We start from the raw sequence: 14,464 nt of genomic DNA, 5'->3' as shown, positions 1-14,464 counted from the left end.
ATTAGTTGGACTTGTATGCCGCCCCTCTCCGGAGACTCGGGGCGGCTCACAACAAGTAAAAACAGTCACAACAATCCAATTAATTAAAATATTTAACGATTTAAGATAACCCCATGTAATAGCAAACACACACACAAGCATACCATGTATAATTAACACATCCAATCATACAAAGAATTGCCAATCATACTCCAATATCAACAAGGTTTGGCTAATATTAATTCCCAAAGCAATACCATTTTTAAGTAAACATTCATTCTCAGATTTGTCGTTTAAAATAAATTCTGCAACACTAATATTACAACATCAGGATTTGTTTTAAACGTGGAAACGATATCACTCAAAATAAATAACAGCAGGGATGGTTTTGATAAAGGTCCCCCAATGTGGTTAATATTAATTCCCAAGGGTCAATGGGATTATCCATATCTGGTAAAATGGCTGGGGGTTAACAGGTTGTCAATAAATCACTTCGAGAAGGGCAGCATAGAAATCAAATCAATCATAGAAACATAGAAGACTCATGGCAGAAAAAGACCCCATGGTCCATCCTGTCTGCCCTTATACTATTTCTTGTATTTTATCTTAGGATGGATATATGTTTATCCCAGGCATGTTTAAATTCAGTTACTGTGCATTTACCAACCACGTCTGCTGGAAGTTTGTTCCAAACATCTACTACTCTTTCAGCAATCAATCAATAAATGATGGACAGTTAATCTTTCCAGGCCCCCATGCCAGCTCCACACCAGTCCCTCGTTCTGAAGATGATGAAGCTGGTGGCCGTGCAATATTATTCAGGGCTGAATGATTAGCTCCCAGCAAATGTAGCCTGAGTTTTATTTATCTAATTTATATAGACACCCATCTCACAAGCAAGCGATTCTAGGCAGAGTGTGAGGCTAAAACAACATACATCTAAAATAATTACCAATATTGTTTTAAAAAACTAAAAAAATTAACAGGCTGAGGAATTCTGGGAGTTGAAGTCCACAAGTCTTACAAGTTGCCAAGGGTGGAGAGACCCCTGATATAGATGATAGATGCTGAAAAAGAAATAAAAGAGCGTCCCGTCGCCTCTCCACTTACACGCCCAGTCGAAGGTGAGTCGACAACTTCCCGGCAGCGGCATTCACCACGGGATCGAAGCCCAGAGCCAAGAGGAAGTGCCACAGGTGCTCTTTCTCCCAAACAGGAGGCGAGAACGGGCTGCTCATCTTCCCGGCGCCGCCAGACTTCCCAACACCTACGGAAGGACGACTCAGCGAGTAAGCGACTGACGGAGTTCCACACGCTCGTCTCATGGCCAACACTCCTCACCCCCGCCTTCACATTCTCTCCCCCCCCCCTCCTCACCGCCGCCTTCACGTTCTCCTTGTTAACGGCACAGCCGCCATTTTGTTTAACCCGCCAAATTGTTAATCGAAAGTGGACAGGCTTTTTATGAATCACGGGGAAAAGATTACCCAATCCAAATCCTCAGGAGCCAAGTCCCTTTCACGTCATCGGCGCGTTCTCGACCAATCCAAAAGAAAGGAAGGATTTCCCAGGATGCACCGCGGCGGAGTCCCGCACGAAGGCGGAAACAGACCTAAAGCTATAAAAAGGATGGGATCGGACACTAGGAGGTGGTTGCTGCGGTTGTAATTGAAAGCATATTTATCTTTAAAAATAATAATAACAGGTTTCTCTTTTCTATGAGATTTGCTTTTCCAAGCCATAGCTCGAGCAATATTTTCCTATTTATTTTCAATAGAGAAAAGGTCTGGCAGCATCTTTTCCTGCCAGCAAGTTATTTAAAAGTTTGTATTTTTTAATAAAATAGGCTAGAATGTTACCAGATGCCTTATTTACTTATTTTTATTTATGGATAGTATATAGACTAATGGATCTCCTCTTACAATTTTGTTGTAGGGTGTTTCACTAGTGTTGACTTGTTGCACCGCATCAAATTACACAAGTGTACAAAAAACTTGGAGATGAGATTCGGAGGGTTTCACTTCCTTATTAATCTCAACCAAAGGAGGGGTTCACATCCTATCTGCCCAGTCTTTGTTTTACAAGGATACCTCTGCTTTTAAGGGGCGGCATACAAATCTAATAAATTATTATTATTATTATTATTATTATTATTATTATTATTAATGTCAGTACAACACAGCAAACGAGATCAATATGCTGGATTTCGTATTTCATCACCAGTCGGGCGCTTCCCAAGCACCTAGGACTGCATGATGTAGCGGCGAATTATGTTTGCCGATCCCAGTAAAGCAGCCTTTTGCAATTGACAGATGGAGATTTTGTCAATTCTGATGGTTTTCAAATGTCCGCTGAGATCCTTTGGTACTGCGCCCAGCGTGCCAAGTACCACTGGGCTCACTTTCACTGGCTTATGCCAGAGTCGTTGCCGCTCGATTTTTAGATCTTCGTATTTCACTAATTTCTCTAGCTGCTTCTCAATTCTGCTGTCCCCTGGGATTGCGATGTCAATGATCCATACTTTCTTTTTCTCCACAATCAGGATGTCTGGTGTGTTATGCTTCACAATTCAGTCAGTCTGAAGTCGGAAGTCCCACAGTAGTTTTGCTTGCTCATTTTCGACCACTTTTTCGGGCTTATGATCCCACCAGTTCTTTGCCACTGGGAAATGGTAGTTCCGGCACAAGTTCCAGTGGATCATCTGTGCCACAGCATCATGTCTATGCTTGTAGTCTGTCTGTGTAATCTTTTTGCAGCAGCTGAGTATGTGATCGATTGTTTCATCTGTTTCTTTACAGAGTCTGCACTTTGGATCGTCTGTTGATTTTTCAATTCTGGCTTTGACAGCATTTGTTCTAATGGACTGTTCTTGTGCCGCCAGTATTAGTCTTTCTGTCTCCTTTTTGAGTGTTCCAATTATTATTATTATTATTATTATTATTATTATTATTAATTGCTGGCTGTATGTTGGAATTTTGATACTTTGCCTCCTCGTGGACTCTTAATATTGATTTAATAGTAATAAATACTACTACTAATAGTAGTAGAGGTGTGAGTTAAATAGCTCTCCCTGTATGGAAGAGGCAAATGGCAACTAGTCATCTTCAGTTACTGAGGAAATGATTTAATGACCTATTCATATTGAACTTTTACCAAAAAGACTACGTGCTGTATTATCAATTTGAAAATATTTTATATCTTCATTGTTGTGTTCTGTATATAACTCTCCATTTTCCCCCCTCTGCACTTCAATTTGCAAATCAACATTATTTTCCTTGCCAGCTGCTTTGCTCTTGAATTGTTCCTCTGGCCTTGAAAAAAGAACTGTGGATTCTTGTTTGCTTCTCTGCTGCCAGAACTGACTGTAAGAAAGGAATTCTGTACATTTCTAAAATGCCTCCTAAGAGAAAAATAAAGGTTTCTAGCTCTGAGTGAGAAAAACACAGTGCCACGTTTCTTATGGAAGTATTTGAGAAAAGGATATCTATGTTACATGAAATGCTACAAAGGATGAATGAAAAATCTCATAAAAAGTTTAAATTATTACTAACAGAGTTAAAACAAACCAAAGATGACAACATTGTGCATAATTAATAAGGTTAATTAATAATAATATTTTGTTTGTGACTGATTTAATTATTATAGAATTTTTTAATGATTAGTTAATATATATTTTTTGTTTTCATATGACTTAAACCTGAATTAGATCAGTTTATGTTCTGGAGATTATCATTTAATTGCTAAAGTATATAAAATGTTATTCAAGATAAACCTGGAGGACAAATATGTAAAAGACTGCCTGGTAAAATGGTCAAAACGATTTAGGTATAATATAATGCTAGATAAAGTGGAAAATGTATAGGCTAACGGATTAAAATTTACTTTGAATTATAGTTTGCAAAAAGATGATTTATTGTTGGTGTTTGACTCCAGTTGTAGAAATGTATAGAAGGACTTCTAACAAGTTTTGGAAATGTAATGAAAATTCAGGTACTTTTTATCATATAGAATAGAATAGAATTTTATTGGCCAAGTGTGATTGGACACACAAGGAATTTGTCTTGGTGCATATGCACTCAGCGTACATTAAAAAAGATACATTTGTCAAGAATCATGTAGTACAACACTTAATGATTGTCATAGAGGTCAAATAAGCAATGAAGAAACAATCAATATTAATAAAAATCTTAGGATACAAACAAGTTACAGTCATACAGTCCTAAGTGGGATGAAAAGGATGATAGGAATGATGAGCCTGACAGTGTTGAGGGAATTATTTGTTTAGTAGAGTGACGGTATTCGGGGAAAAACTGTTCTTGTGTCTAGTTGTCTTGGTGTGCAGTGCTCTGTAGTGACGTTTTGAGGGTAGAAGTTGAAACAGTTTGTGTAGAGGATGCAAGGGGTCAGTAAATATTTTCCCCGTCCTCTTTTTTACTCATGCAGTATACAAGTCCTCAATGGAAGGCAGGTTAGCAGCAATTGTTTTTTCTGCAGTTCTATGTATGCAGTTCATATGTAGTCATCTTGCAAGTACAGTGGGTTCCTCTACCTAAGAACACCTCTACTTAAGAACTTTTCTAGATAAGAACCGGGTGTTCAAGATTTTTTTGCCTCTTCTTAAGAACCATTTTCTACTTCTTAAGAACCATTTTCTACTTAAGAACTCGAGCCTGGAAAAATTTCCCAGGAAATTTGAGAGTGGCACGAAGGCCCAGCCAGTGTCCTGCCATTCCCCCTTTAATCCCGAACATCTCGGGCTTTTCTGGACTGCCAGATGAATCTATTGGTGGCGCTTAAGAAGGCTTTGGCAGTCCAGAGTGAACGAAACGTTTTCCTTTCTCTGGGCATTGGGAGAGGGAATAAACCACTTCACTGTGGTGACTCCCTCACGCTGCCTCATACACCCAGTGTGAGGTTGCCTCCCAGAGTGTTTGGGCACAAAAAAGCAAAAGGGGGCACTTCGCCCCGGCCAGATCAACTCGGCTTCAGCCAAACCAAGGAATCACCAGAGTGAAGAAAAGGCGCCAGCTACAGAGTGAGTGAGAGGAGAGGGGAGCCCTTCAGCATGGGAAGGAAGAGGAAGCAGGTAGCAGCAGCAGCAGTCACCTTTTGGTCAAAGGAGCGGGAAGTTCCCCCCTCTCGCCCGCCTGGGTTTTTCTCTCTGGCGCAATGTATGGGAGGCAGCCTTGTGCCGGGTGCAAGGAAGGTGAGTACAGTACTCCTCTTTGCTGCCTCAGAGTCCCTCTTTTTTTTTTAAGTCTTAAAGTTTTGGATTTTTTTTATTCCCCTCACTTCACCTTCTTCCTTTGACAGCAACTGTCCTCCTCTTCTTCTTCCTCCTCCCACCCAAATTCCGAGCTTTTATTTCTTTCCTGATGGGTTTGCACGCATTATTTGCTTTTACATTGATTTCTATGGGAAAAATTGCTTTTACTTACAAATTTTTCTACTTACGTGCCTGGTCACTGAACAAATTAAGTTCTTAAGTAGAGGTACCCCTGTATATGAAAACACTCTGGATAAACATAATGATAATGCAGAAAATACATGATACAAATATTTATAAAACCGAAAGCTTTTCTTTTAGATATTATGGATAAAACAACTAAAAAACAAGTTGGGACACTATTTTTTTACATTGCAACCCCTGCGAGGATTGTACTTGCTAAGCACTGGGAAGGAAAAGAGATGCCGATGATTGAAGAATGAATTTTAAAATAAATAAATTGTAAACCTTTTGCACATCTATCATCTGATGAGAAGCTGATACACAGTGCCAACTCTTGTAATCTTATATCAAACAGATCCAAAGGCTACATAGGATTTATAAGCTTCTAGAATGTAGCATTACTCGAATTATCATTTACTAAAACAATGGGAGTTAAAGATAAGGGTTCATTAAACTCTGTGTAAGAACAAAGTTTGAATGTTCACTTTCTTTTTCAGCCATGACTACATAAGCAACCACTATTTCTTCAAGTATTTTTTGGGGGAATCAAAGACAGAAGCATATTGTGTTGTTCATAGAAATCATTTGTTTTTTAAATCAATATAAATAAGGGTGATGAATAACCATTTTCTCAGCTCTAGCACTATGTCATATTACCAAAGGTACTGTAACCTTATATGACCATATATTTAATTAATAGGGAAAGGAGTGAAAAAAGGCAAAACATTCATGCAGTAATCAAATATCAGTTCAAACTTTATTTCCAAGGCATTTCAGTAAATATTTCTTACAACTTGCATACTAGATCTCATATTAAAGACACTCACCTTACATTACAAAGGAAGTAAATTACTTAATCCTAGCTGTATGGAACCTACTAAATTAGCACCAAGAAATGTAATCATTCCCACAACAAAAAGAGACAAAGTTCCAGTGGCATAAGAAAGAAATGGTGATGACAACAAATGATAACAACCACATTTCTATTTCTTTTATGGTTTTAGGTCAGAAACTATGAAACTCCCCACATCCATTATGAAATATAGGCTTAAGTGTTGTTGTTGAAATTGTATGTTTAGCAGGAATCTACAATGAGCAGAATCTGCAGGATAAATTTCCTTTTCTCATATTTTTGCCATCATGTGTAGTCATTGTATTTTTATTGTTTTTTCCTCCAAACTCCTGTTTTAGAAGGTAATTTTCTTTTTGAGTGTGTACATTATTTACTTTCAGACTCATTTAAATCTTAAACTTAATTCTTATATAAATGTAAAATCTAACAGGGAATTGCATGCTTTAACCCAATTATTTAAAATAATTACTTAAAATAAAAATAATATTTCCTCTATATAGCTTCAGTTTTCTATCTGCAATGGATTTTAGGGAGCAGTATCACGTTATGTGAATCCACAGCCAGAATATAGGTTTTTTACTTCAATAATCTTGGTTGATATGTTGTTGAAGCATTGACATATTGGACAAGAATCTTATACTTTAAAGAAACACTGGATACTTTCATTGCATTAAAGCAGCCTTTATCAACTATGGATCTCCCAAATGTGATGGGATTGTTTGCCTTGCCATTTGGAAATTGCATTCCCAATGTATTTGGGTAGGGCTAAAGAATATAAGAAAATTGTTTCAAAAGCTTAATACACCTAATCACACAATTACAGAGAATTGAACAATCATGGAGAATTGAGCAATGTATTATTTCAGTTTGAAATTTTTGCGACAGATTAAAAGATAGATATGTTGCTAAACGTAAGTGCTTTTCTAAGAAAGGAAAGAAGCTTAAGAGAGCAAATCATCTCATAGGCCACATTTCAGGTGACCTGGTAAGGCTGTTGCTTCAAAAGCCATTATTGGCGCAATTGTGATTAAGTTTCAAAGGAGGTTTAAGACTATTTCACTACATTTATCACCTAAAGCGTCTATGGCTTATCCTAAAATCCTTGCCTGTGTTCTATAACAACGAATCAAGAAGCTGAATGTTGGCTGATCTAAATTAAACAAAGATGCCCTCTCCCATAGCTATCATCTATTGTAATTAAAGCAGAATTGTTATTAGATGTGCATATGCACTGCATCTGTATCTATAGGCATGTAGATGCACACACACACATGCATGCACAAACACACAGCACACAAATACATTGCATTAAAGGAACAGTTTTTTTATGCTTCCACTATTTGCTCCATGGTGATTGGTCCATTTGCATGAGAATAGTCAGGCAGTCCTTCATCCAAATCCGAGATGTCTGGTATCTCATCAGATTCTGAAGACAACTCTGTGATAGTGAAATCTGGAATCTATAGAAAAAATAAGCTCAAATAAATTTGAAGGCAACATTTGAATTCTATACACCCTCCTCCCCCACCTTATAGAATATAATTTTTATTAGCCAAGTGTGATTGGACACACAAGGAATTTGTCTTGGTGCATATGCTCTCAACGTACATAAAATAAAATATACATTTGTCAAGAATCATGTGATACAACACTTAATGATTGTCATAGAGGTCAAATAAGCAATGAAGAAGCAATATTAATAAAAATCTTAGGATATACGCAACAAGTTACAGTCATACAGTCAACATGGGAGGAAATGGGTGATAGGAGTGATGAGAAAAACTAGCAGAATAGAAGTGCAGATTTAGTAGAAAGTCTGACAGTGTTGAGGGAATTATTTGTTTAGTAGAGTGATGGCGTTCGGGGAAAAACTGTTCTTGTGTCTAGTTGTCTTGGTGTGCAGTGCTCTGTAGCGACGTTTTGAGGGTAGGAGTTGAAACAATTTGTGTCCAGGATGTGAGGGGTCAGTAAATATTTTACCCGCCCTCTTTTTGAGTCGTGCAGTATAAGGGTCCTCAATGGAAGGCAGATTGGCAGCAATTGTTTATTCCAGCATTAAGCATAGGAGGTTAGTTTAGTGACCGATCAAAGTTACAATTGCACAGATAACGAGTTTTCCCACAATTTCAATCTTTGCAGCATTGGTTTTTTAAATTAGGGTTTTAAAACTTTTTAAATTTTAGATTTGTTATATGTTGTTTCACTATATGTTGTTTGTTATATGTTGTTTCACTATTATTGTTCCCCGAGTCTGCGGAGAGGGGCGGCATACAAATCTAATAAATAAATAAATAAATAAATCCCCATGACTCTGATCAATATTAAGATGCTTGGTAACTTATTCTTATTTATGATGGTTGCAGTGCCCTTGGGTCAAGTGATCATCTTTTGTGACCTACTGGCAAGCAAAGGCAACGGGGAAATCAGACTTAATTAACAACCATGTTACTAATTTATGAACTGCAGCGATTTACTTATCCACTGTGGCAAGAAAGGTCGCAAAATGGGCAAAATAGACTTAATAAGTGTTTCACTTAGCAAAAGAAATTTTGGGCTTATACATCGAGGACCACCTGTACTTTTTCAGCTAGTGCCTAATCAATTTGTGGAATCCTTATTATAAAACATGGTGATATCACTAGCCTGGGAGTTGGATAAATAAATGGGAGACAGTTTTTTTCAGTTGGCATGCCTCCTAACACTACTTGCAAGGAAACAACAATAAAGAAGGATGTTTTCATCTCCTGTTCGAGAGCATCCAATTGTATAAACCCGTGATGCCGAACCTATGGCACACGTCAGAGGTGGGCTGCTGCCCGGATTGGGGGGGCGGGGGACACAGTAGGATAGCGAAAATGGAACTCTACCCCAGAGCACCCAATTTGCACTGAAAGATGTTGAAAGAAAATGCAGGGCGTTCTACATAAGTCACCGTGTGGTAGTAGCCCTTCATTGGCACAAGACAAGACGGAGTGGCTGTAGGTATTGCCTCCCAAGGACAATCCCATCTGTCCGTCCATTACCCTGGGGGGAGAATCATTGACCCCCTCAGAGAGGGTTCGCAACTTGGGTGTCCTCCTCGATCCACAGCTCACATTAGAGAACCATCTTTCAGCTGTGGCGAGGGGGGCATTCGCCCAGGTTCGCCTGGTGCGCCAGTTGCAGCCCTATTTGGACCAGGAATCACTGCTCACAGTCACTCATGCCCTCATCACCTCGAGGCTCGACTACTGTAATGCTCTCTACATGGGGCTACCTTTGAAAAGTGTTTGGAAACTTCAGATGGTGCAGAATGCAGCTGCGAGAGCAATCATGGGCTTTTCCAAATATGCCCATGTTACACCAACACCAGTCTGCATTGGTTGCCGATCAGTTTCCGGTCACAATTCAAAGTGTTGGTTATGACCTATAAAGCCCTTCATGGCACCGGACCAGATTATCTCCGGGACCGCCTTCTGCTGCACGAATCCCAGCGACCAGTTAGGTCCCACAGAGTGGGTCTTCTCCGGGTCCCGTCAACTAAACAATGTCGCTTGGCGGGACCCAGGGGAAGAGCCTTCTCTGTGGCGGCCCCAGCCCTCTGGAACCAACTCCCCCCAGAAATTAGAATTTCCTCCTTGCCTTTCATAAGCTACTTAAAACCCACCTCTGCCGCCAGGCATGGGGGAATTGAGATGCTCTTTTCCCCTAGGCCTTTACAATTTTATGCATGGTATGTCTGTATTTTTGTTTGGTTTTTATATTAATGGGTTTTTAATCATTTTTAGTATTGGATTATTATTGTACGCTGTCTTATTATTGTTGTTAGCCGCCTTGAGTCTCCAGAGAGGGGCGGCATACAAATCCAATAAATAATAATAATAATAATAATAATAATAACACGTGCCACAGGTGGCACACGGAGACATATCGGAGGGCACATGAGGCGTTGTCCTATGTCAGCTTCAGTGTGCTGACTTTGGGCCTTGAGGAAGGTCATTTCGCCCTCCAGAGACTTCAGGGAAGCTCCCTGAAGCTCCGGAGTGCAAAAAACCACCCAATGGGAAAACTGGAAGTTCGGAAAAATAGACTTCCGGTTTGCCCATTTTGCCGTTTTTTTGCACTCCAGAGGTTTCAAGGAAACTTACTGAGGCCCTGGCGTGTGATAAAGAGCCCAACGTGCAAACCAGAAGTCTGTTTTCCCAAATTTAAAGTTTGCCTGTTTGGCTGTTTTTTCACCGTCCCAGGCCTCAGTGAGGCCTGTGAGCATGTGCAGGGAGAAGGGATGCACATGCATGGAGAGGGAATGGGTGTGGGCATGTGTGTGCATGCTAGCACATGCATACACACCCTTTTGGTACACACACAAAAAAGGTTCGTCATTGCTGGTATAAACCAAGAGAGCAGAGGTGAGCTTCACATAATTTATCAAGCGGTCCACCCAGAATTGAAAATGTGAGCGCGCTCACGTGCCTTGCACACATGCACACTATGTCAAAAACAGCAATTTCCTTTGTGCACCCTCCGCACATGCAATGCGGCCTCAAAAATCACAGTGATATAGGATGAGTTTGTACCCGGACAGGTGGCCGGGCCAATCCACAGGTCGCAAGTACTAGTTCACCTGAACCGGTCCGAACCAGCTGAATCCCACCCCTGTAAATGACAGAGTTGAGAGATGCCTTTTTGGCCCAACCCATGGGTAGGCAAAGTTGCCTCTTCTATGACATGTGGACTTCAACTCCCAGAATTCCTGAGCTAACATGATTGGCTCAGGAATTCTGGGAGTTGAAGTCCACAAATCATAGACGAGCCAATTTTGCCTACCCCTGGCCCAACCCAGCTGGGTAGTTGATATCAGAGTTGTATCAGCAAAAAGAAAAAAATATATAGAAATTCTGATTTTATAGAGGAGGAAAAATGATTAAAGATTTCCTTCTGTCACCTGCCAGAAATCCCAGAGATGTATTCTTAAGTAATTAGAGCCCCCAAGATTTAAACCGAGGCAACTGTTTTCACAATATTTTGTCCTTTGAAATGTCTATCCAAAACTATGGAGGATGAGCGAAGAGCCCATTCTGGAGAATGGATTCAGACGTACAACCATCTGATTCACTTAATGACTCACATAAAAAACAGTTGTAAAATCAGGTGTAGTCACACAGGTGCCTCATCTTACATCCTTACATCCCAATCCTAATTGCAGAGGGCTACCTGTAATTTGTTGTTTGGTTATTAAAAACAACAAAAGTTCCTATTCAGGTCAACAATGAATAGTTATTTACTTACTCAGAATCTATTCACTGGTTTTATGTGTTTTTACACTGTTACATAAATTGGGGACATCAGTAACTGAACAAGAAATTACAGGTAGCCCTTCGTATTTAGGATTGGGATTTCATTTGTAAATCATGAAGGGTGTAAGACGAAGCACCCACATAACCATCTGATTTTACAACTGTTTTTATGGGAATTGTTAAGTGAATCGCATGATTTCAAGTCTGAATTTATTCTTCAGAATGGGGTAGAGGTTTTTTTAAATGAAAACTGCAGAAATCAGGACAAAACAGCAGAAATCAGAAAAAATATTTGCAAATCGTTGTTGTATGACTTTAGGATGCTACAACCCAGTGAAGGGCTACCAAAATTTTTACTACCACACTGTGAGCGTGGCTTATGTAGGACGCCCTGCATTTTCTTTCAACATCTTTCAGTGCAAATTGGGTGCTCTGGGGTGGAACTCCATTTTCACTACCCCACTGCGTTCCCCCACCATCTGGGCAGCAGCCCACCCCTGCTACAACCAGACATAAATGGGAATCTATTGCCAAGTATCCAAAATATAGTCATGTGACTGCAAGGGTGTATGCAACATTTCATTAAGGTTAGAAGTCCTAGGATCTTTGGGAGATGTCATGCTTATATTGAAATCATTTTTTTTTGCTAATTAAGTTAAATGATATACAGTAGACCCCCGCTCGTTGCGAGGGTTCCGTTCCAGGACCCCCCGCAACGAGCGGGTTTTCGCGAAGTAGCGCTGCGGAAGTAAAAACACCATCTGCGCATGTGCAGATGGTGTTTTTACTCCCACAGCGCTAGCGAGGAGCCGAAGATTGGGGGCGGGGCGGCTGTTTGCCGCCGGCATGGAGGGCTTCCTAGCAGCCCCCCAAACCCGGGTTGGGGGTCCGGGGGGCGCTGGCTCGAAAGCGCCGAGACAAGCCGTTCCTTGCCGCTTGCTATCGGCGGTTTTGAGCTGAGTCCGGAAGCGAATTCGCTTCCGGACTCAGCTCAAAACCGCCGATAGCAAGCGGCAAGGAACGGCTTGTCTCGGCGCTTTCGAGCTGACCGGACTCAGCTCGAAAGCGCCGAGACAAGCCGTTCCTTGCCGCTTGCTATCGGCGCTTTTGAGCTGAGTCCGGGAGCGAATTCGCTCCCGGACTCAGCTCAAAAGCGGCGAGAATGAACGGCGTGGGCGGGCGAAGGGCGGGCGGCAGCGAGGAGTTTGCGTGGGCGGTGGGGAAACTCCTCGCTGACGCCAGCAAGAGGGGGAAGACTCAGGGAAGCCGCCCAGCAGCTGATCTCCCGGTTGCCATCTACGCATGCGTGCCCATACACGCATGCGTAGATGGTATTTTGACTTCCGGGTTGAAAAATAGCGAAGTACCCTGTTCGCAATGGTTGGGGACGCAATAAACGGGGGATCACTGTATACCTACTTTTAAGCCTCTAAGTTAATAGCTTATTAAGTTGTTAGAACCTTTCCCTCTGTATAATTATTTTCGTTCCTAATTGGTATTGTAGCTTTCTTTGCAATATTTTATTGAAATGATTAGGTCTTATATGCTACTGGGATCAGAGGTGGGTTTCTCTTATCTTACCTACCAGTTCAGAAGTATGCACATCGCGTTGAAAGTGCATGTTACATCAAAGAAGTCTTTGTGCATGCACAGAGGATTATTTGCTAGCTGCTTTCAAGCAATGGCGACCGGGGAACCGTTTTGGGGGCATGGCAAGCTGGCCATCAATACCGGTTTGGCGAACGGGGCCAAATTCCTGCCACTGGCTCACGCAAACCGATCCAAACCGGTAGTACCACTGACTGTGATTCATAAAGACTTTGCAGTAATTTGCAGTTCCTGTCAAAGCTTCCTTTTTTAAAAATCCCCAACATCAGTGGTCTTGGGCCAATACATGATACTTCATGTGGGTCCCTGGAAAAGAGGCACAGGGCTAAAAACATGCTGCTTCAGCATTTTAAAGATGAATTTGTTTTAAAACTTTTTGCCCAAAATTTATACCCTGTTGCAGGAGTCTCCAACATTGGCAACTTGTGGACTTCAAGTCCCAGAGTTCCTCAGCCAGCTTTGCCCTGTTGTACTTCTTTCTTTAAAGCAGTTGTTCTCAATTACTTTCTGTTACGCACACACCCACACCCCGGAAGAAGTAAACATTTTGCACCTTAACTCTTTGCTACAACTATAAAGAATCCCCAAATTGCACCCCACCACGAGACGTGCATCCTACCTGATACTTATACCCAGGGGAGGGGTACAAGCCGGAACGCTAAATTTCGCTTGCCACAGTGGCTTGTAGGTTCTTGCAGGGCCAGCGTGATTCTGTTGCTGCATCTGTGGAGGAAGCAAAATCGCACACAGAACCGCAGGTGCACCCGTGTTTCGGCGAGGTTTGTTTGCTTCCGCGCATGCCAAAACACGGGCGCACCTGCGGCTCCGTGCACAATTTTGCTTCCTCCACAGGTGCAGCAGCAAAATCACGCTGGCCCCACAAGAACTTACGAGCCATGGCAGTGAGTGAAATTTAGCCTTCTGGCTCATAGCCCACCACTGCTAATACCGGTAACTCCGTCACATTCCTTAATGTTGTGTCCAGGGCAGCCCGTTCTAAAAGGAAACATCTCACGAGTTTGAACTTGCAAAATGTTTTCTGTTAGAACGGGCTGCCCTGGACACAAATCAAGGAACGTGACGGAGATACGGTACAAGTGTCAGGTAGGATGCCCATCTCGCGGCCTGCCCCACCCAACCCAACCTGCCACTTCCAAATTGCATCCCACTGCGAGGCATGGGTCCTGACACTTGTACCGGTACCTTCATTGCGTTCCTCGACATCTAAAGAAAATGTCTCACCAGTTCAATCAAACTTATCGAACTCGCAAGACATTTTCTTTTAGAACTGGCTGCCTT

At 41.5% G+C, this 14,464-nt stretch overlaps 2 protein-coding genes and 1 long non-coding RNA gene across 5 annotated transcripts in view; 1 reads left to right on the top strand and 2 right to left on the bottom strand.

The window, feature by feature from the left end:
• The window catches only part of HAUS6 (HAUS augmin like complex subunit 6), a 31,904-nt gene extending 30,499 nt beyond the window's left edge, over positions 1-1,405 (bottom strand). The window contains exons 1-2 of one of the 2 annotated variants that reach the window (XM_070742528.1): positions 1,357-1,405; positions 1,090-1,246 (exon numbers count right to left, since the gene is read on the bottom strand). In XM_070742528.1, the coding sequence (XP_070598629.1) occupies positions 1,090-1,217 (128 nt within the window). In that variant the 5' untranslated portion in view covers positions 1,218-1,246; positions 1,357-1,405. The other variant, XM_070742527.1, reaches the window with a different exon arrangement.
• An 80-nt stretch (positions 1,406-1,485) lies between these two features.
• Positions 1,486-3,420, top strand: LOC139162309 (uncharacterized). Its single transcript, XR_011558299.1, has 2 exons — positions 1,486-1,628; positions 2,778-3,420. It is a non-coding gene; the product is annotated as an uncharacterized lncRNA (long non-coding RNA).
• Positions 3,421-6,166: 2,746 nt separating this feature from the next.
• Positions 6,167-14,464, bottom strand: part of PLIN2 (perilipin 2) — a 33,521-nt gene continuing 25,223 nt past the window's right edge. For both annotated transcript variants that reach the window (XM_070742514.1, XM_070742515.1), the window contains exon 9: positions 6,167-7,741. In XM_070742514.1, the coding sequence (XP_070598615.1) occupies positions 7,607-7,741 (135 nt within the window). In that variant the 3' untranslated portion in view covers positions 6,167-7,606. The remainder of the gene's footprint in view (positions 7,742-14,464) is intronic.

This window comes from Erythrolamprus reginae, chromosome 2 (assembly GCF_031021105.1).
Source record: "Erythrolamprus reginae isolate rEryReg1 chromosome 2, rEryReg1.hap1, whole genome shotgun sequence".
Lineage (NCBI taxonomy): Eukaryota > Metazoa > Chordata > Lepidosauria > Squamata > Dipsadidae > Erythrolamprus > Erythrolamprus reginae.
This window is presented reverse-complemented; position numbering and strand designations above follow the sequence as displayed.